This window comes from Apostichopus japonicus, chromosome 10 (assembly GCF_037975245.1).
Source record: "Apostichopus japonicus isolate 1M-3 chromosome 10, ASM3797524v1, whole genome shotgun sequence".
Classification (NCBI taxonomy): domain Eukaryota; kingdom Metazoa; phylum Echinodermata; class Holothuroidea; order Aspidochirotida; family Stichopodidae; genus Apostichopus; species Apostichopus japonicus.
The window spans coordinates 5,336,511-5,359,813 of record NC_092570.1 but is presented as its reverse complement, the minus strand read 5'-3'; the positions used below and the strand labels follow the sequence as shown (position 1 = coordinate 5,359,813).

Genomic DNA, 23,303 nt, shown 5'->3' with positions numbered 1-23,303 from the left:
TCGGTTTTATTCTTGTAAAATGTCGGTCGCAAAATCCACTTAATTATCTGTGCACCCGCGAGCGATTACCGACTCTAGAATCACGTGCAGCCGACAGACACGTACGCACTGGTCTGTTTTATGACGAGTTGGTGGATCTTACGGTAGTTTCACAGATAAAAATACTGCTCAAATGAAGAGAATGGGGGGAGGGGGAGATGGGGTGGGGGGAATTACATTCTAGGGCTAAATGTTTTGAAACAGATAGTGTACTACTGTAGATAACACTTTTGAATTTAGAGTATTGGTGAAGCTGGAGGAGGTCGTTCCTCAATACATGGTTACATGCAGACCATCTGCAACAATAATAATCAATAATTCCTCCACATATGTAGTCTTGGCTTAGACATAAAATAGGCAACTGAGTCCTTCGACCGACACATTCACGAAACTCAGGACTCTTGTTGACTGAACCGTTCTTAGCTTTGTACATCTTTTCGGTACAGACTTGGCATCTATAAATGCACGTCTGAAGAAAAATCCCTTACAGTAGAAATGCAGTGTAGTAAGATAAAGGCTAGTAGGTTTGGACTTTCAACTGGACAAGAACGAATATAGCAAACCTAAATTTGGTTTTAAAATTATGCCCGACCGGTAACTGAAACATGTTGCAATTTTTTGGTTAGAGCATGTCCTTGTGGATTTTGAAAACTTTACCGACACCAAAAACATCATAACATACCAGAGAATCATTATGGAATTTGTGTTTATAAGCCTTCAGAATGATACAGTAGATTTGGCAAGGAAGAAGAATTGGGTGTTGACCCTAGAGATCTCAAGTGGGTCAATGGGGGGGGGGGTGGGAGAGGGAGAGGTAGGTGCAGTGATTAATTGCTGTCAGGCTAGGTAGATTGGAGTGCATATGTTGAATGGAGACAGGTAGAAAAATTTAAGTAACTCTTAACTGTATATCGAACCAAGTCTTCAAGTTCTTGAAAATGAAACATGATAGGACGTCATCAAATTGGCTTACTTTATTTAACATATAAATATACTACTATACTTATACGTGTACACAAAAAACCCCATGATCACCAGATCTTTGTATTAACACAGTAATTTGAATGATTAGGTCCAGCACTCCAGCCTTTGTTTACAGGTTGGAATGCTCTGAATTCTGGCTCTTACAAAATACTATGGTTCCTGTGTACAAAACCTGCAATAGGTATCACACTACAATTAGAGTAGTGCACGTCCACCTGAGAGGTCAACCGTCCGAAAATAGCCCTAAAGTGACCTACGGTACTGATTTTGTTTTGGCATATTTCTGAGCCACCATCATTATTCTTTTTGATGCTTGGATGTTGAAGAGGATGAAATAAACTACTGATGGTCTAAAAATCTTGACGATTGAAGGTGATTTTAAGGCCTTTTAGAAAATCTTGGGTAAAACAAGAAAATTCTGCAGCAATAGCTGGCAGATGGGTTGGGGAGCACTATGATAAACTTTGAGATGTTCTAGCTCAAAATCTAAACAATCATGGTGGCAAAACTTGAATGTTTTATGATAGCCCAAGCCATTAGCTGTCATATGGTGGGTAGGTAAAGTCAGTTGAAAGCCTTCCATCTATGCTCTAGCGGCCTCGGAAAGTAATGAGTTTAGTGTGTAAGTCAATGGGAGCAATCAATTGTGGTGCGACACTTATACAACTTTTGTACTTCTATAGCAAGTTTGACCCACTGTTTTGCATAGCAATTTTGCTTTATTCACACCCCACCCCACCCCACACCAACCCTCGCATTCACCTTACTCTGTATTAAACCTTGTAATTGATTTATTTTTAATCCCAGCTTATTCACACCAATCCCTAATTTCCCAACAATTTTTTTTTTTTTTTAAGGAGAATGCATATGCCCCAGGTACCTTCAAATCTTCCTTTTGAAGTTACTTTGTCAGATTTAAGAAAGATTTCACCAAAAAACAAACAAACAACCAATCACTGCTGAGAGGAAAAAGTTAAAGGACATGACCAAATTATGCCAATTTCATTCAAAGAAGCCATGCATGTACAATTGCCCTCTCCAATAGCAGGCTCTTTGAAAAGCAAATCAAGGCCCTCTGTACAAACAGATTGTCGAGAATTATTTGCTGAATAGAGAGGTTTAGCCGAGTATCTGTGGGGCTGACAATAACAATTGAGCTTGTTTGGCTTCAAGATTCAACGAACCTTGCAACTGTAAATAAACCTGTAAATTCCTTAGAGAAGAAGGAAAAAAAATTGACTCTTATGTGATTTCTTGACACATGTATGGTACACTACCGAGATGGTTGGTGGAGGAGACACAGCATCTTATGCTACACAAAAGGGTTGAATGATAAAAGAAGATTTTAATCTTTTAGCTGATCTCTTTAGAAATTGTAGGGATTAACTTTTTCAGGGAACTTAAACCTGACAACCGGTTGACCAGATCTACATTCTTGTTGATGATGGAATGTGGAGGGATTTGATATTGGATATAGATAAATCTATTTTAATGGATCTTGGAGTCTCTAAACAGTGGTAAGATTACTTATATATACTAACAAAACTAACATATGGCCTAGTGTTAGTAAAGTTGTGTTTTTTGACTGTTTCCTTTGATGCTAAATTAAAATCTGCACCTTGGGTAGGTACAAAACCGTAAAACCATAAACTAATCCTAACGTCAGTATTGGAAGGTGACAATAATTCATACGCCTGAAATTTTGGGTTTTATAAAATTTGAAGACTAACTTTTAATGCCTGGATTTACTTTGGGTATCGACGTTGGATACTAATGAAACAATAAAACTAGCGGGTATCCTCAGTATTTTAATGTGACAAAAAATGTTAAATGTCTGAAGACTGATATTTAAAATTTGAACACTAACTTATTACTTTAACTAAGGAAAAGTTTTTTTTTGCTCCATCTTTGATACAAGATTAAAATCTGCACTTATTTGTAATTCTGACCCTGGAAACCATGCAATGTTCAGATACATAATTAGATTCTGCTCAGTTATCACCTTAAAGGTAGTCAGTATAGGCCCCAAAGCACGCCATAGGCCCTAATTGCTAGAAGCTATCAAAAAGTACTTTCCTCAAGGTCTTTACTCTCCAAATTGTTCTCAGACATTTTTAAGGAACACACAAGATGACTGAATGTCCGTCCCAGTGAGGAAAATTTCCTTGAAGGTTTGAATAAAAACAGTTAAGAATTTTTGACCAAAGGTGACAATATTGGAATATCTAACATACTGGGGCCAATACAGCATACCTATAAGGATTATACTGTAAAACAACTGAAAACAAAAGAAGAAAAAAAATACATAAAACCAGTTAGATCCATTCATTGTCATAATACACTTTCTCTTCTAAGTTTCAAGTGATTTTAAGAATGTTCTAGCACCAACAAAATGAGTGGAGATGGTTACAGTACACCTTGTCCTTGATACTTCTGTACCCGCATAAATGTTATAGTTAATGCAAATATCTGGTTATCCCCTGCGTATATAACCATATGTTCAAAGGCCTTCATTTGAGCACGTAGCAGCTCCCCTGGTTAGATCATGGAAGAATATTCCAATCGATTGCTAGTAAACGGACCAATGCAGGTAGGAAATCCAAAGCTAACACGTTTCAAGGACGAATCAAAGAGAGACAGAAGAAAATGCAAACTTTTACTGGTCATTTTGTGTAACAACAAAGACCACCCACTTAGAGCTGTCTCGTTTTAATTGCGTTGTACGCAATTAGTCGCGTCGTACTGGTCTGTGCAGTAGTATACAAGCTAGAGTTATGCGACCTTTTCCGGTCCTCGTAACGACACTGAACAGAGGAGTCATAGAAACAAACGAAAGAAGGAACTTTGGTGAACACTACATATCATCTAAAACTACTGTAGTCAGGGAGACATTTTGGACTTCCCAGCATCACAATCAACTTCCAACATCTCTCTGGTTAACTAACTTTGCCTTTCGAAGGACGTTTTAGTTCTACTGCAGAATGTTGCAAATCTGGTGTAAGTAAAAATTTAACAAGGAAAGCCACAAGGGTTTAAAAGGGTGAAACAATTGACTTTGAAATTTGGCATGTTTGCTGAAACTCTTATCAACTTCTGGTTTTAGAACGGTACAGGTCTCCAGCCGCTGGTTACTGTCTTATGAAGATTAAAATATGGGAATGTTTTTGGGGGTGGGAGGGGGGTTAAGAAGCTATTTTTTAACTAGAAAATTCCTACAAATCCTCTCACAAACAGTTGCAAAACAGCCATATCTAAATTTATGTAGTAAAACCCAGAATGGACTTTTGAAAAAGTTGACTAAATTTCTAAGTAAAGACTTCATGGCATAGAAGCTTCCAATTTTTGGTCAGCCAAGATTCCGTCTGTTACGACAGCAAGCTGCCAAAGACCAACAGAGCTAATTACCATGCATGCTTTTTTGATTAAAATGTTAATAGTACAGGAATACTGAAGCTACTGTAACTGGTTCTTTTTGAAGGCTCAAATAAAAGAACTAATTGTGAGTAGCCATCTTAAAGAAAATTCCTGCACATCCTCTTACAAGCAGCTGCATATTAAAGAGTTGGAGACAGTTTGGCTTCTCTTGGAGCATGTCGATTAGTTCAAGGCCGGGACGCTGACCACAGGTGAAAGGTCTCATTTCAAAAATTTGTCAATAATTTGATGGAAATATCAGTTCAGGAGTACTTATTCCAATTATAATATGGTCTCAGGTACAAAGCCAACTTTTAGGAGAAAATCACAACAAATGCACTTCTTTAAATCAAAGTTGCTTATAGGGTTTACTTGTACAGTAAATATTTGACATAACCTCTCTCACTTCCATATACTACTGATGGGATTCCTTTCTTGTCATTTGCTCATTAAGCAATCGACCTGCTATTTGGGTATTATTTATATTATATTTATATTTATATTTATTTTTATTTTATTTATATTTATATTTGGGTATTATTTGACGAAACACAGCACAGTTAACTTTGAAACCAGAAATGTCTTTACTCTTCAAAATTGGGATTCAGTTTTACAATCAACTTTCTTTTACTGTTGAACAACACATGTCAATGAAATTAAATATCAGTTGTGGAAGGTGAGGGAGAGAGGATTTATGAACCTTTACAACTTCATAGGATGCAAGGAAGGTTGAATGGAAGAGGGGGGGGGGAGGGATGAAGAGAGGAATGGATTTAGGGAGAGGTAAAGTAGAAAGAGCTGCAGTTATCTTTGTAAACTTATTTTCCCATTCCACACATATACATGTATACACAAGTTTGTATTAATGCTTCTTGCAGTACATTAGTCCTTTATAACAATACATACAGGCTAGAAATCTGCAATGGTCAGTTGATTATTTGTGAAAGTGGGACAAAACCCAGACTAAGTTAAATGGCTAGCTGCTGGACACAGAGCCAGATACAATGACTTACTTTTGGAGCTTTTGAATTGTGTCAAAAGAAAGCCCAACAGATAAAAGACCCTTTTTATTGAGGGGGGAAGTGTATCCGAAAGAATGGTATTAAAATCTGTCCATTGAGTAGCTAATGGAATTTACAGGTAATTTGGTTCGTTTGAATTTAAGACCATCAATCTCGGCAGGCAAGGCCTCACCCGAAGGAGACTTGAAAAGCAATGAAAACGATACAGCCAAATTAACTGGAACTGAGAGTAGGTGTAAGTGTAAGAAAATACCTCAATTAAGAGTGGATAACAAAAAGGGGGAATATCGACTTAAATCTGGAGGTAATTTAAACTCTTTCAACGAGGACACGTATACAGAAGTAAACAACCTGGCTGCAGGTGCGGACAATAACATTCCACCGCCGCAATAAAGATTAGGAGTAGAGAGGGGTTACTTCCATTGTATAAAGGCCTAGAAGAAGAAGACCTTGAAGTTATCTCGTCTTGAGGTGCAAGGTATCTCAATTGATGGCGTGTTAGTATACCGATAGAAGTTTCCCTTTTGGTACTACATCCATTTTTAAAGTCAATTCTCACCGAGTGATTGAGTGAGAGGTACACTTACATATATATATGTATCTACGGGGTCTCTAACTACCTGTCCTGTTAGCAAACAATCTGGAATTTTAATTCAAGTATGGATTCTTTTTATGGAATAACTGCCTGTTGTGTCAAAACTAAACAGGTGTTACTTTAACAGCCCATGGGTGAAGGTGAGTTGCGCAAAGTACTAATTATTTTATTTACTTATACTATTAAATTATGATGACACTATTACTGCAAGTGGCTGAGTTCGGTTAATGTTTCTGTTTCTTTTTTTTTTATTAATCAAAAAAATTCCACATGCACAATGTAGATCATTAGTTCTGTCAGGGGTCACAAAAGTGATAGAAAATGCAAAAACTTTGGTTTCAGTTAGGAAATTATAAAAACACTGATATTTAGGACAGGATAGCATCATAAATTTTTACTAATTAACCTTTTGTTTGATGAAAACATCTCATAGGTTGTCTTTGTTTGATGAAATGTATTTGTCATTTTCAGAAATACTTGCTCAAGTTGATAAAATTAGTGTAACTTGACAAGCAAATGCCAAAAAGGAACCCTTTTAGGCAGTTTAGTAAAATGTTCCAAACAAGTAACTGTTTTTTAGACAACTGTAAAGATCTCATGTATTGAAAACAAGTTCAAAGAACATTAATAACATTAAACAGAGAATAAAATCTAAATGCTGATACAATTAAAGCCATTGGTAAAATGTTATTGTGTGTGCCAATAAATACTCTTGCTTTGTTTAGATAACATTGTTCTAGTATTCGATCTCGAGGCCTCCCTCAACTGTTATCCTAGAAACTAATCCATTTAAACAATGGCAGATCTGAAATAGGACAAAAGTAATATCCCTGATGAACAAAGGCACAAAGAGAGCTTCTTACCAACCTTGATTAAGACAATACAAATTTTCAAAAATCTGGCTCATATAATGCAATTTACTAATATTACAGAAACTAGATATCACATTTACAGTTAAGTTCTTCACAGAAACAATGTTAATAACAATATTTTACATCTTGCAGCTCAATGGAATCAATTTCAATCAAACTGAAATGCGTGTAGGCCAAATTTCATTTACTTAATTGAAGGTACCACATCAAAGATGGTCAAGTTTTCGTCCATTTTCTGGATTTGAACATTAATGTAATTTGTTAATGAGGTTTACAAGTCCGTACCCAAAAATTGACAAACAAACAACATAGGACAATTGTGTTTAGTAGCTACTATATCAAAAACAGTACATTCTATGTACAACTATAACTGATACATTGTGGGAAGGGGGTGAAAAAAAAATCTTCATGAAAACATGAATATGAGTCAATAGTATGAACCATTGCAGAGGCTATAGAACTGAATTGTAAGAAGAAATGTAGTCATAACATATCTGGATATATATAGTTATGATATGTGTTCAGCAAATATTCTTCATAACTGGAGTAATTTATTAATTTTGATCCATCTCCCTCAGTCCCTCACTCACCTCCCATTCTCTAATTTTTTAAGGGATTTAATATCCCATCGCTAAAGTTCCAGATCCTCATGGCATTTCGTCTTGTGGCCATTTAAATTTCTAAAAATTTTTGACAGCTATGAAATTTCAACACAGACATTTCAAGAATATTAACAAACTTAGCAACCATTCCAAATTGTATTGTATTCCAAATATACAATGGTATTAAGCATGTCAAGGACAACATCAAAACAAACAAAATTTAATTAATTTTTACTAGGAAAAGCAAAGCTTTTGAAGAACGACCTATATCATGGTGCCTTCACAGATCACCAGCTACAGAACTATGACCCCCTTCCTTTATTATTAAAGGAAGTATTGACCTGGGACAAATAGTTTACATTCAAACAAGCACATCTAAACGTTCAAAGTAAATGTGGGGTTTTATCTGACAAACTGTGTCAATATATCTTTCTCAAGGTTGCGCACATACATCGTAATGTCTGCCGACTAAAATATCCCTTTAAAGCTTGGCAGCCAAGCCAAGCAGACCTCCACTACAAATCTTTTTGGGAGAAAAGAACAATATTTATGCATCGTCATCTTAATCTTCGATGACCCGAAAAAGTTTTTAAATTTTTTTTAAAAAGTCAATCTAACATAATACTCCACCAAAGGAAAGGATGAATTCATCAACAATAAATTAACAAAAATACAGTTAAAAGGTTTTCTGGCTCAATGAATGTACGCTTTCCCCCCGGAGGGATGAAATTGCGGAACGAAACAGAATAGAATAAGAACGTATGTAATTAAGAGCTTGTTCTTACAAACGGACAGAGAGAGAGAGAGATACAAGGCAACAGAGTTGGTATGCAGTTGCCCTTATGTTGACCTTACCAAGATTTCATTAACAAATATTATTTTCATCATCATCTCTATTGATATATTATAACAGCATTGCAAGCCAAAATTCCAGAGCAAGATTGACTATTGCAAGGAATGGATCAAGAGTTCCAACTTTATCAGAATTGGAGCAGTTTTTTTCATGGTACGTGGTACTAGCTTCCTTTCTTCCTTTGTTTAAGATAATTATAATTACTTTAAGTGGATTAAAAAAAAAGAAAAAAAAATCTCACAACTGAAGTAGATGAAAATTGCATTGTATATATAGGGCCAGAGGGATACGGTAGACCTTCTTTCGTAGTAGTTGGTCGAGAAAATTGCTTTCGTAGCAATGTACAACTTTGTCCCAATTTTTGTTAAGGGGTCAGGGGAGGTTATGGGGGAGGGGGGGGTTGTGATGTTGAAATAACTTTTAAGATTGTAGAAATAATATAGTCATTTATACAAACTCCTTTTTCACCATTCTAGTTATCACCATCATTCATCTACATATTTCTTTCATTGTAATCAGATATATACTGAAAATGTTTATAAATATCTTGAATAGTATGTAGGTACAGTACACTGTTTTACTACACACATGATTATCATCAGAGTAAATTAACAAACATTCACAATCACATATGCATGAATACATATAAACCAAAAATACTCCCTAATTATTATGAACATAATTATCTTATAATTTTGGAATTTAGGTTGTTTTTTAGCTTTATGTAAAACAATGTTGTATTCTGTGAAAATGGAAATTATTGATGAATGATAGCAGTATAAACTTCCTATTTTAAGAACAACTTTTGTGTGGTTTCGTCAGAGATGTATGAAAACAACACATGAGAATCATTAATACGCATCCAAATACCATATTAATATTTTGTTTAAAATTTATAATTAAATTGTTATGTACTATTTTATTTTTAGTAGTTTTCTAAAACTTATTTAAGGGGACCGGTAGTAGGAGGGGGGGGGGAGAGGAGGGGGAGAGGAGGGATTCTGTATCAAAAGTGAAAAAATTAAAAGCTATTTATAAAGGAATAAAAATGAACAATTTTCATCCTTCCTCAATATCTTATTCTTACTGAAAATGTCAGCTGCTTTAGAAGAATAAAAATTAATGACTGTCTTCTTTAAACAAATGTTTTTAAATAATGTGAATGCTTTTTGTATCATAATTCTCATTGAAGCATGCACTCAGATATTAAATTAAGCGTTTATAATGAACAGTAAAGGCTTTCATGTTACCAATTTACTACTTTATTCCCAGCAAATCTACAATTTACTATTATTCTTTAACATATTTATCAGACCTATTTAATGTTCTCTTAAGTTGAAAGTTGAAAGAACTGTTTATGCTACTACTGGGGAAGTTAAGTTTCTCTCTGAAAATCATCCAAATCTTGAGTAAAATGTACTAAATATGACCGAATGAATTTATTGTAGAACACGACACGTTCAATTTAATCAGGTGAAGATGCTGCAGCACGTTCCGACTCAATATCGCGAATAAATTTACTAAATTAGAATCGACAACGATGATGTCTTTCATTGATCTTCAAGGCCGTGTTTGTGAGAAAATAATTGAGATGTTATTGCCAGAGTTAAATTAACACAACAGTACAATTAATGCATCATATGGATTTAATTGGAGGTCTCAGTTGCTTTACAAAATTCCTATCATTCTTATTTGCTATTCCATCCACAGGGACGTAGCCAGGGGGGGAGCAGGGGGAGCGACCGCTCCCCCCCTTTCAGTGTCTATTTTTTTTTTATACTGTCGTTTTTTAGCATGGTATTTTGTCAGTGCTCTTTTGATCTTGAATACTCGTCAGCTCCGTTAACTCGATTGTAATCGTAGTAACATTCACGCCTACTGATTCAACTACTTACTTAGTTTGGCAGATGCAATTAGCTAAATTTAGCTTATAGCCAATTACAAGCCTACAGTTGGCCACTGCGTAATAAAATACATATTGCCTACCTAACCGCACTCTATGGAATGTCACGAACTGTATGCACAACAACGTCGACAACATTCGTTCAATGAGTCGTCCTAAGTTGTTGCACGAACAGCATGTTATAAAGCTAAGCTAGCAATCGTACGTGATACGCACTTCCTATAAATAATTATTACACTGCTAATACACTGCGATAACGATATTTGTTTTTAGGCCACTGCATTTCTGGCTGTATTACAAAATATGAAAGTTTATATTGTCCATCAGTTAAGTTCGTCAAATGTATTAAAGTCCAGACATTGGACAATAAACAAGAATCATCCTACTGGAAAACTTGTAAAAGAGCACTATGTTTGTCTTTCTGATATATTATGTAAAAGAACATGTAAAGAATTTAAACAGGAAACAAAATCTGCTGATAATGATATCATATGATCAGGACGTAGCCAGTATGTAGCACGATAGTTTCATTCAACACCCTACCCCCCGAAAAAGACTATAGGATCCGATGTCAGTTTTTTAACATGTAGTTTAGAACCCGTTTACGCAGATAATATTTCAGTTGAGAAAACACTTGAGAAATTTGCATCAGATGGCAATCGTCGGATAGCTCTCGCCTTCTCTTATTAGGCTAACTTAAACATTTACTAGCTACAATTGTATCAAAGACATTTCTGGACTATCTTTGCATCTACAAGTATCAGAAGTTGAAAAGTAAGTAAGTCTACTCTGTACATGTACCTTCAAGGGCGGCGGAACCGGGGGGCACAGGGGGCAAGTGCCCCCACTTTTCCTCAGGTTAAAAATGTGCCCTTTTTCTACATAAAACTTGTACTCTTGATCACCTTATTAGAACAGCGATATTTCAGTAAGAGATCTAATCCTAATTTAGAACTATCAGGGGCGTAGCCAGTATGTAGCACTGTAGGCCCGGGCCTACACTTTTTTTGGCCAAGTTATCTTTTTATTAAAACACCCATAATTCAAATCCATAAGCTTGCTGGACGAGTTTAAGAGTCTAGACAGGAAAAACTATTGAAATGAACGAAGCAAGATTATGGCTAAATTAGGTGACCTATTCTTCTGTCATCTAGGCTGTCATTCATATCGCGTGCCGTTTCATTCAATACTCTACCCGCCGAAAAAGACTAGGATACGATCTTGTCAGTTTTTTAACATCTACTTAAGAACTCGTTTACGCAGATAAATTTCAGTTGAGAACATTCCACAGTCAAATAAGCCTATCGTTGATTAACAGACTTTATATGTATAGAGCTGCAGCTCTTTGTTGCCTGTTGTAGTCACGATCGGCGTTCCAAGTTCCAAAACAGCCTTTTCGATAAACATTTACTAGCTACAGTTTTATCAAAGATAATTACTGGCTATGGTTGTATCAAAGACATTTCTGGCCTACAAGTATCAGAAGTTGAAAAGTAAGACTACTTAGACGGGGGGGGGGGGTGGGGGGCGTTGATGGAGTGATGTGTATACGCAAATAAGATAATACAATAAGATTTATAAAGGGTACTAAATATCAGGCTGCAACAGTCCAATCGAATTTCTGCAAAGTGCCCTTTGACTTCGGTGCCCCCCCCCCAGATTAAAGGTGCTTCCGCCGCCCTTGTGTACCTTGCTAAATTTAATACATTATGTATTATTGAATTACGTACTTTTTTAACTCGTTTGTTTTTTGGGTTTAAAAGTGATATTGAATGAGGTTTCTCAAGTTAGCAAGAGGCCAGGGAACCAGAATGAACATTCGGGAAGGGCTGTTTCCTGCCATCTGGGGGGTTTGTAAAACCAAAAATTTTCTTGTACGCTCCGCGCCAACCGATGGTGGCGCTCCGCTCAGATAGTCGTGCCTACAACTTTGAAAATCCATATCAATCGCAAAAAGTGCTCCCCCCCTTTCAAATTCCTGGCTACGTCGCTGTCCATCCATAGTATGGTTTGCCAATGGTATTTGAGGACAAATCTAACCCTATAAATGCTGCCTTAAAGGCAATTTTGTTGTTGAGAAATGACTCTTTTAAGCAGTTAAGGTTCATCGGTTAAAGCGACTGGGCCTCGTAGTCTGTAATACACAGACCATTACACCAGTTCCTCGCATGCAACACAAAACTGAAATATGGTAAAACATAGGAATTTTAATGGTCTCAAATGACATATTGTTATATATGTTACAAACTTGTCAAGGACAAATAGTTTTGATTGTCATCTAACGATGTTCTGTTGTATAAATAGGAAGTAAAAAGAAGATGTTTCCATTGATTTATTAATCCCCTGCCCCTCCCCTCCCCCAAGGATTAACATTAATAATAAGGCCTGCACTGCATTTTAGCCTTAAAGGAGCATACCAGAGATTAACCATATTTTAAAGATGTTTATCTTGAAAAAATGGAAACATAATTAGCACTCAAAGAATTCAAACTCTTTTCTTTGGACTATAAAACATAAAGACTGATATTTGGCCTAAAGTCATCCTCTAAGATGTAATCTCTGTCTGTCTCGGTGCTGCGAACAGTATTATTTGCACTTCACTCTCAAGTGACACGCAGTCGAAATAACTCTCACGGCCCCATAGAAAGCCGATCTTGAGTGGTGTCAATGTTTGCCGTCCATAACACTGTTACTCTAGTACCATGGTGACATGTGTATATATGCAGAGGCAGGCATAGGCAAACAGAGGGACATTGTTGGTGGTGTTCTATTTATTTAACATAGAATTGTGTCATCCGAGATACAAGCAATCTGAGAAAAGTTCCACGACAGAGGTTGTTACAGAGAGTTTGTACATGAACAATGCATAGTAGTTTAAACCTACTAATTCTATTTCATACCTAGGTGCAATAAAAAAAGACAGGCACTTTGTACTGATTCCAGTAATACATTGTTCAACTACATCATTAGCATATGTATATATTCCTATGGGTTTCTTGATGCATATTTATGCAAGCAATACAGGCTTATTTATTCATTTCCATTACAAAAAGAAAACTAAAAGCTTGCACCTCCAGAGGTAATAAAAGTGCAGATCGCTAACTGGCAGAATGATCCTTTGCTCAATTTCATATGCAAATATTTGATGAGATTTTCAAAGTTTTGGCGATCCCTGACTTCAAGTGATCCAGCGAGGCTCTTCGTACCCGTCTGTAACTACACATCAAGTTCGCCCATGCTTTACTTTTTGGAATTATCATGTTTACGAGGTTTCTCTACCTTAACCTTTGACCTGGGCCATAGGCTTCACAGAAAAAGACAGGGTTTTACATCAGATGGATTTACATGGAAAGCTTTACATTTGGAGTTGAATCATGTGTACATGGTTCTTTTAGCATTATGATTCACAGACAAAAAAAACAAGGATTTGCATCAGAGAAGGTTGATTAACATTCCAATTGTGTAGTTCATCCAAGCTTTTCTTTTGCAATTATTGTGTTTACAAGATGGTATTTACAATTGTGACCCTTGAGAGCGACAACCTTCTTTTCTTGTACAATGTGGAGTGGATTGACATACAGAGTATTAACTTCATCCAAGCTTTATGTTTGACACTTCCATGTTTAGAAGGTTCTGAGACTTTAAACCTCTGTTGACCTTTATGAGAACCTATGAACTTCTACTCAACCAGGTGAACATATTGTGACGTCTAATAAAATATTATTAAAAGTGTTTTGGAGGGCGTAATTGCGGTAAAAAATCATTACTGTATCAGAAAAATTCTTTTCGATTGACCAATCACCTCCTTCCTTTTTTGACAGAAAATTCCCCCGATGTCCAATGGAGGCAGTTCGCATGGGTACTGACCTACCCGACAACATACAAAACGTGACCACTTCAGCAGACATGGATGTGCTATCTTACAACTGGATATTTCTGTTCTTAATTCCGTTGATTCTAGTCACTGCCGTGGGCAACATTTTGGTCTGCGTAGTGGTGGTACACATCCCCAAGCTACAGACCGCCAACAATCTCTTCCTGATGTCGCTAGCTGTCGCTGATCTCATGGTGGCAGTTCTGGTCATGCCACTTGGACTTGTCAAAGACTTTTACGGTAGGTTCCAAGCTTTAGAAACCTCTTTCGAGCTGATACTGAATAATTCCTGAACATGCTTAATGATATTAGTAAACTTTACACATCCAATGTGATTCATCAACATTATGAAGTGAAGTTTCATTTGAAGTATTCTATTATTAATTAAAACATTATAAAATTTTGCAACTTGCATGTCTTTAATATTGATGGAATAGCGCCATCTGGTTACAAAACTATTGAGAATTGAATCAAATCCATTACTGACCCGTTCTCATGAAGCTTTGCTAGGTGGAAATCTCTATGAAGGTGCCCAGTTGAACAATTCTATGAAGTTGTCCAGTTTGAACAATTGCAATCTTATCATAACTTAAGTGTGTGGATTTCTGGAGCTACAAATGTATAGTATATCTCACATCAAAATCAGTGCAGTCTAGTTTATTGCCATATAAAGCAAGGCAGCTTGTCCCTAAAATATGAATAAAACATCATCATCATCATCTTCGTTCACCGCGTTAATTTGTTGTAAATAAACTGACATTCTCTCTTCTCCCCACTCTCCTTCCCTTCTGTTTGTTGACCCTCGCAGGTGTTTGGCCAAACCATCCGTCCATCTGCAGTATATGGATCACGTTAGATGTATTTTGCTGTACGGCCTCGATCCTTCACATCAGCGTCATCTCTCTTGACCGTTACCTCGCCGTCTGCGATCCCATCCGTTTCAGCCAGAAGCAGCGGAAGACGTCCAGCATGGTCTGTAAGATCTCGTTGGTCTGGATCACCAGCGCCGCTCTGTCCAGTCCTCTCCTGATACTGGGGTTAGCCCGACAGCCGGGCATCATCGACTACGGTCGCTGCACCATCGAGAGCTTTCACTTTAAACTCTACGGATCAGCAGTTGCCTTTTTCCTGCCGCTGTTGCTCGTCGTGGTCACCTACCTTCTGACCACGTTCACCCTGCGCAGTAAATCCAGACTGCTCACCAGGATGACCCCACAGAGTTCAAAGCCGACCGAGGACAGGAGCGGCAACGAAGGGGAGTTGTGGGTATCGCTGACCGACGTGGGAGTGGGCCACTACGAGAAAGACAAACCTCTCGTGGCGGACAAATCCCGACGGGTACACCAGAGGGTAAACGGGAGATGGATGAGGAGGAAGAGGCAATCGACGCTATCAAACGAGGCAAAGGCCAACCAGGTCCTCCTTCTGGTCTTTGTGGTCTTCGTCTCGGCGTGGACGCCCTTCTTTGTCGTCAACATATTCTTCGCCTTCTGCACGAGCTGCCCCGGAGGGGAGGCTCCGTTCGTAGTCTTGACTTGGGTCGGATGGGCGTCTAGTATGGTCAACCCCATCATATACACGACCTTCAACTCCGATTTCCGTCTGGCCTTTTGGAAGATTCTGTCGTGTAACTGTAGCAGAGGCTGTGGAATCAGATCTTCGCTGAGTATGTCACAGATGTACAGCAGTACTGCCGTGGGAGATAGGTACTACCTGTGATACAGCAGTACTCTATAGACCAGAGGTGACCTACCTTTGATCTATAACAATAATAACTTGTTTGGTTCATAAAAGCGAAACCCCGAGGAATGATCCTACCAAGACACTTATCAGCAGCTTCCTGAAAATTCAGCCTTTTTTACGATAGGATCTACAAACTAAAAGCCTTTTACTGGACTGAAGTTTTTTCAATTTGTACCGAGGATCAAACCTTAATTTCGTTTGGAAAACTTTGCGACATAAGTACTGAGAATATCTGTATTTATAGAACAAGTATGAATATTACATAAAATGTAAATAAATTTCAGCAAAGAAACAACTTAAAGAGAAAAAGACGGTTGAATGATTATCTGAAATTTTCTTGCTAGCCTTGACTCAATGAGGACAGTGACCACATATTTTGACGTTTCCCTATTTCTTCTTCTCACAGTTTTCATTTTAATAAGGTCTGCAAATTCTTTCGGACTAAGTTTTGTCTTTTAGTAAGGCCCTTTTTTTGATTGAGACACCTCGTCAGTTCCTGCATATTGTCAGTTCCTACATATTTCCTGCATGTCAGATCCTGCATATTTTTGGCTGAGACTCACTCGTCGTATCTTAACATTTAACAAAATCAACAGAGTGACAACTTTCCCAGAATGAGGGAGGGAGGGAGGGGTCAAGTAAATACCGTCCACCTGCAGACAGTTTTGATTTACATTTCGAAACAGCTGTTAATCTTCAAAATTAAACTACTCCAATAGCAAATACTGTATGTGTCATGTAATGACAGCCATGTTTAATAAATAAGAAGTTGCTACTGAGGATTGTGAAAACACCAAGTTAAGTCCTGTTTTTGTGTAAATCTCAATTTGAAGTAGATGGGTTAGCAATTGTCAATAAAAATCAAAAGCCATATTCTACCACCCTCCGCAGAGATTCACTTAAACAACTAAAACAACTTTAGCTGGTTATTAAGGTCAACGTATGCAAGGACAAATGTAGCCCCGTTTCTTCATATATACATGCAAAAGTGGACCACTGGTAGAAATAGTGGAACAATTAACAAACATCTTTGGATTATTTAACACTTGTTGTGATACATAATGCAGGAGGCTAACAGTAGGCTTGTAGCTGGTGAACAGAACGACAACATTACGACGATCCAGTGGAAATATAAACACTCACACCAAACACTGACGAAATCGGATGGCAGGTGGAGTGGGTGTAAGTAATATTTAGTAATGACAAGTTTAAATCAATGCTCTTTCCATATGGATTCTTAACCTGCTGACTCTAACCACAACCAGTGGGCTGAAACTATTACTAGCGATGCTTTTTACCAAATCATATTATTCAAGCCTGAATGATCAGGGAGGCCTGATGAAGCTTTCTATTTTCCAGATGTGTCGCTCTTTATTGATGTACTCATCAGTACTGAAGATTTGGGTCAGATGGGTTTTTGAAGAGTCGTAGCATTGAGAAACTGTGGCAGTGCACCAAAGGTCGACTTGATATACTGATTAGGACTGACAGTATATGACGCCATCAATCGTGGAATGTTAGTGCTTATCTTACTGCCCTAGTAACCAATTTACAAACAGCGTTATTGGGCACACATATCTTTTGCCCTTATGACAGATGAATGCGGGCCTTTGTCGCAGTATTCTTACAGTTATTCCTTTTCTTTGGGGTTTTGTTTAATTACAAAAGGAATGAGAGAGGGCGAACATTTCACAGTGCAATGTTCACTGACAAAAAACATATGGGAAAAGCATGTATAAAAAGACCTGTTCCATTTGGTACAGGAGGCAAAAAACATGCAGTAAATTTATAAATCACACAATTAGCCAGAACAAGCTGTTTTGTTTCATGTTGTCACATATTATATAATGCATGCTACATGATTGCCTCCTACTCGAATGAAATTTTTATGAAAGTTACTTTATTTCTTAACACACTGGCTGGAAGTTTGACAATTGTAGTTTTGACAAAATGGTGGTTTGAGAACTGTCAAAAACATCAAAAAGCATCAAAACCAAATTTGTCATTTTCTAGATTTTCCAAAGTCAAAGTACCAGGCTTCCTTTGATCACCATTGAACCATCTCTCCACGATGGAACAAAGCAGATCAAGATGGTAGGTGAACCCGAGACATTTTTCTTTTCAACTTACTCTTTATTATACAGCTTTGAAAATAGTAGGAATGTGTTATGTGCTATAACTTTTTTAAGTTAATTAGTTAATTTAAGTTAATTAGCAGGGCTGTGAGCTTAGATAAACTTACTTGAAGAGAAGGAATCCCAAAGAAGTAACAGCGGCTCTTCTGACATCATCATCGACGTCACTGACTGCAAAGTGAAGGAGTCTTCGGATGGCCCTGTTGTGTCCTGTACCGCAGTACGCCATGGCTATGGTGTACATACCGGAACGACGTAAGATTGGGTCCTTGTCACGCGAGAGGTTCTCGATCAACGTGTCTGCCTCTTCGAGTCTCCCATACATCGTCTGCGGATTAAAAAAACAATTTTTTTTTACAAGGACCAGGTTTTACTTTACAGGGATGAGCTTGGGGTGAAAAAAATTCACGGAACTTTGTAAAAGTTGCCGTATAGGCTCCAGTCTGCGTATGCAGTGTGTTAGGATAATAGTTTTGTCCCCCCTGCATGTTGGATGTCCATAGGTAATGCCTTTAAAGGAAATATCAAGCAGAAAATTGTGCTTTCATTGCCTTACAGCATTTGTATGATTTTGGAATTCTAAAATTGATTGACAGTAACCATGAGAAAGAAGTTTGAATAGAAGTATGTTGTTCCCAATTCCATCTGAATAACAGAACAAATGGGGTTATTAAAACCAAAATTTTTCCCATTCCCACTTATTCAGTCCTATAAATGCAACTTGTGCATACTTCTGTATGAAAAATATACTGTATGAATTCTAAGTGGCCAACCACAGGGAAAGAAATAATAAAAAAATAAATCAAACATTGACTGAATTTCTTCTCGGAAGGTCCTTATCCTACTTTTCATAATTATTAAAGTTCATCAAATTGATTAACTCAAATACAGCAATGTGTTGTTTGCTACAATGTCTCAATACTTCGAGTGGTGAAGGAGCAACTTGACTAAATTGATTCTGATGAGTCAACCGAAACATGTTCTTTTAACTTCATATAAACAAACACAGCCCCTTTGGATGACTTTCAACACCATTTATCAATTTCAACTTTGTTCTATTTTGTAAATGACTCGTTTGAGGCCATAAAAGTCTGATCCTTTCCCCATTCAGTTTTTGTGTTGCATTTGAGGACACTGACCCAATGGTCTGTGTATTAGGCTTTACAGTTCAGTCACTTTCATTGACGACCCTCAGTTGCTTAAAGGCACAATTCTCAAAACTTGAATATGTTATAAACATAAAACCTGGACTGATAGCATATTTTTTTTCATTAGCAGTCACCAAACATATCAATATAAATTCTGTGTCTTTAAGACATCCTTTTGAAGGTGATATTCTGGTCAAACACTTACCAGAGAGATACCCAAACATAACCCCCGGAGAATCTTTTCGTGCTGAGTGTCTCGAGCATACTGTCGGGAGAAAGACAGAGAGAGAGAAAGATTGATGACTAAGTATGACTGTGATTGTGGTCCAGTAAAGATTTCTTTGGAGAAGTGACAGGCAAAACAAGAGTGGAAAAGTCTGAGCCAATTCAATAACTGATGCAAATGATTCAATAACTGATGCAAATTACATGACAGGAAGGTTTTGGCACTGTGACCCCCCCCACCCCCCCTCCTCCTCCAACCTTCCCAACTTCAGGATCTACCCAAAGGGAAGAGTGAAGTAAATAGAACAACATCTGGTTATTTGTAGAATATAAACTTTCTGCTTACAGTGACCATGTCTTCTATGGCCTGTGGTGCAGCGCTGCCAATCATGACCAGACCCATGGCCAGTCCAGCGGCTTCACCTGACCAGAAAAAGATAAAACAAGAATAGCAAATTAACTATACCTCCAATGAAAGGAATCACCACCTGGAAAAGTTCTGAATAAAATCCATAAACACACAACAGTTTTAAAAGTATTTTGGCCATTTTTTGTTAATATTATTTTAGTTTTGCAGGTTATCACAGATAAGCTATTTCTTCATTTGTGGTTTTCTTTGGTTACTTGGTCACCCATCTTCTCTACCTCCAGCAGTCCACTCCTCTATTGTTTTATTACATTATTATTATATTTTTTGTGGCAATTGTGCTGGAAATGTCTTTGTTTTTCTTATAATAATTAAATCATTTATCCACAGTGGAAAATAACAGAGCTGGATTTAAGATAAAAATTCTCAATACAGAGAACATTGGCAGCTAAGCAGAGTTGAAGAATAGTTGCCTGAATGACATTACAGACCTCATATTTATATTTTTATTCATTTCCTGGAATAGGAGAAGGAGTAACTGGTCAAAATAGGTTACATTAAAAAATTATATATATCGCATCACGGACAAGATCTTAAGGTGGTGTTTTCAACTAACAGTGTGCAATACTTTTCTCTTCAATATAAGGTTTTCATGGCCTGTCACCCTCATATCTCATTAGATGTAATAATCAGAAGAGCTGGATTTAAGATAAAATTTTAATGACAGAAAATATTAGCAGCTAAGCAGAGTTGAAGAATAGTTGCCTGAATGACATTACAGACCTCATATTTTTCTTTATATATTCATTACCTGGAGTAAGGGAAGGATTAACTGGTCAAAATAGGTTACATTCAAACAAAATACATATCGCACCAGGGACAAGATATTGAGGTGGTGTTTTCAACTAACAGTGTGAAATATTTTTCTCTCCAATATAAGGTTTACACGGCCTGTCACCCTCATATCTCATTAGATGTAATAATCAGAAGAGCTGGATTTAAGATAAAATTTTAATTACAGAAAATATTAGCAGCTTAGCAGAGTTGAAGAATAGTTGCCTGAATGACATTACAGACCTCATATTTTTCTTTATATATTCATTACCTGGAGTAAGGGAAGGATTAACTGGTCAAAATAGGTTACATTCAAACAAAATACATATCGCACCAGGGACAAGATATTGAGGTGGTGTTTTCAACTAACAGTGTGAAATATTTTTCTCTCCAATATAAGGTTTACACGGCCTGTCACCATAATGTCTCATTAGGTGTATAAATCAGAAGAGCTGGAACATATTTTAAGAACATATTTTAAGAACATATTTTAAGATAAAATTCTAAATACAGAAAACACTAGCAGCTAAGCAGAGTTGAAGAATAGTTGCCTAAATGACATTACAGACCTCATATTTTTATTCATTTCTGTGGAGTTTTGAACTAACAGTGTGGAATATTTTCCTCTCCAATATGAGGTTTACACAGCCTGTCACCATAATATCTCATTAGGTGTATAAATCTGCTGAGTCATACCTGTCACAGCATCGTCCTCATATAGATTACATTTCAGCTGTTCATAGACGTCTTGACGAGCTGTACCCATTGCCGCCAGCCCAAGCCCAAGGCAACCTCCGTGTCTCACCATCTGGGAGAAAATTTACAGAACATATTTCGTTTAACTCCAAAATTCTTCCAAACTATGAACCTAACTTAGCCAATCACCATCCACTTATCTAGAACACACACGCACACAAAAAGGGAGAAAAAAGACAAATTTCATTCTCAAATCATGAGCTTTCACTAAATTCCAGCATTTTCTGTCATCTTCCCTAGCCAAGAATTTAACGAAAGAATTTGCTTTGATTCTCAAGAGTTTGTGACACAGATTGTATTGTTGCATTTATTTTATCACATACATGACAAATCTATTGCCACTTAAAAATATCCCAAAACTCTTCCTGATTATTTTGAATTCCTATAAAGGATGACTTAAAGGTATGCTGTATTGGCCCAAATATGCTAGATATTCAAATATGGTCACCTTCAGTCAAAATTCTTGAACCGTTTTTATTACAACCTTCGAGGAAATTTTCCTCACTGGGACATTCAGTAATCTTGTGTGTTCCATAAAAATGTCTGTGAACAATTTGGAGAGTAAAGACCTCCAGGAAAGTATTTTTTTGGGAAACTTCTAACAATTATAGCGTGCTATAAGTTTGGGCCTATACTGACTACCTTTAAAGGAGAATTTGGGTGTGGTATATCATAGTCTGACAAAGTAATGTTCTTATAGCTATTCACCTCTAAAGTATGCTTAATATATGGAATGCTCCTTTAAGGGACTTATCAATCCAGTCATGTGAACATTATTGCAATGTTTTTAAACTCCAGATGCATTGTGACCATGCTATATGACACACTAGAGTCTGGAAGTGTTCTATTGAGATTTTCTGTTCTTACTGAGGAACTGACTCAAAAGGTCTGCATGCTAGACTAAGCAGTTCAGCCACTTTAATGAATGTATCACTACTGTCTACAAGGTCATCTCTCAAGAAGTAAGAGCATCGTAGAAATGCAACCTGGACTCACAAAAATGAGTTTCAACAATTTACGACCCATCAAAATTAATTTTGTGCATATAATAACTAGTTTTGTGCCTTCAGTGTTCCTTCAATAACAACTCACGTCAGACGATGCTTCTTTCAGCTCCTTCAGCAGGTAGTCCACCATTTTGCCGCCGTGGTTGGCGTGGATCAGTCCGAGGGCGTAGAGACCTCCTCCCTGGGGGTACTCTGAGCCTGCTCCGGTGGTATCCTTTGGGAGGTAGGTTGACATCAGACTGAGGGCCTCCTTCTCGTGGCCTCTATGAATTACACCAAGACTGGCTGTAGCTGTGAACTTGGCCCAGTTAGTGGCTCGGCCCAACCATTCCAAGTTTTCCCTGCCAAATCAGAGGGAAAATCAAATTTATACAAGATGTTGTAATAATCAGTTGAATCTTTCCCAAAATTCTATCATTTATCAAATTTAATGGTACCTTTCCATTGTTTTTTCTTTTCACAATTATTAAACCAAATAATCCATATAGCAAAACAAAAAACCTTTAATGGCAGAACTATGATGTGACATTAACACAATGTTTCAGAATGTAGTTCACATTATGACACTTTGACACATTCAGCATTTTGTCACCATTTCAACCACGAAATACTCCACTACTAAGATATACTACGAAAAAACAATCGTGACTGAAACGAGATGTGTAAAAAGGAGAATAAAACGAACCTCAAGAAGGAGTCGCACGTTGTCCCGCAGTGCATGAAAGAGTTGGCAATTACTGTTGCGTTATGACATACTGAATTCCTTACTGCTTCCTGTAATACAAAGAATAATGAGACAGTCTAGATCTTAGGAAAGAGATATTATGTAAAAGTTAGAGGACCTGACGGTTCGATCATAGCAAGATCATTAACTGTCTTTCCATCTGTCTCTCTTAAAGTATTTAAAAAAAAAATTTTTTCCATTCAGTT

General features: G+C 37.2%; 2 protein-coding genes across 7 annotated transcripts in view; one reads left to right on the top strand and one right to left on the bottom strand.

Annotated features, from left to right (window-relative positions):
* Positions 1-23,303, bottom strand: part of LOC139975149 (26S proteasome non-ATPase regulatory subunit 1-like) — a 42,266-nt gene that overhangs the window by 8,639 nt on the left and 10,324 nt on the right. Inside the window, exons 10-15 of the mRNA XM_071982797.1 lie at positions 23,059-23,147; positions 22,459-22,714; positions 21,307-21,418; positions 19,756-19,832; positions 19,390-19,449; positions 18,144-18,364 (exon numbers count right to left, since the gene is read on the bottom strand). Of these exons, the coding sequence (XP_071838898.1) occupies positions 18,144-18,364; positions 19,390-19,449; positions 19,756-19,832; positions 21,307-21,418; positions 22,459-22,714; positions 23,059-23,147 (815 nt within the window). The remainder of the gene's footprint in view (positions 1-18,143; positions 18,365-19,389; positions 19,450-19,755; positions 19,833-21,306; positions 21,419-22,458; positions 22,715-23,058; positions 23,148-23,303) is intronic.
* Positions 1,788-18,136, top strand: LOC139975168 (5-hydroxytryptamine receptor 2B-like). 6 transcript variants are annotated; one of them, XM_071982832.1, is made up of 4 exons: positions 1,789-2,540; positions 8,442-8,534; positions 14,106-14,398; positions 14,967-18,136. In XM_071982832.1, exons 3-4 carry the CDS (start codon positions 14,125-14,127, stop codon positions 15,875-15,877), a joined length of 1,185 nt encoding a protein of 394 aa, XP_071838933.1. In that variant the 5' UTR covers positions 1,789-2,540; positions 8,442-8,534; positions 14,106-14,124; the 3' UTR covers positions 15,878-18,136. The 6 variants fall into 6 exon arrangements, with proteins under 6 accessions (XP_071838938.1, XP_071838933.1, XP_071838934.1 ...); XM_071982833.1 differs by lacking the exon at positions 1,789-2,540 and adding an exon at positions 2,564-4,020; XM_071982835.1 differs by lacking the exon at positions 1,789-2,540 and adding an exon at positions 5,211-6,194.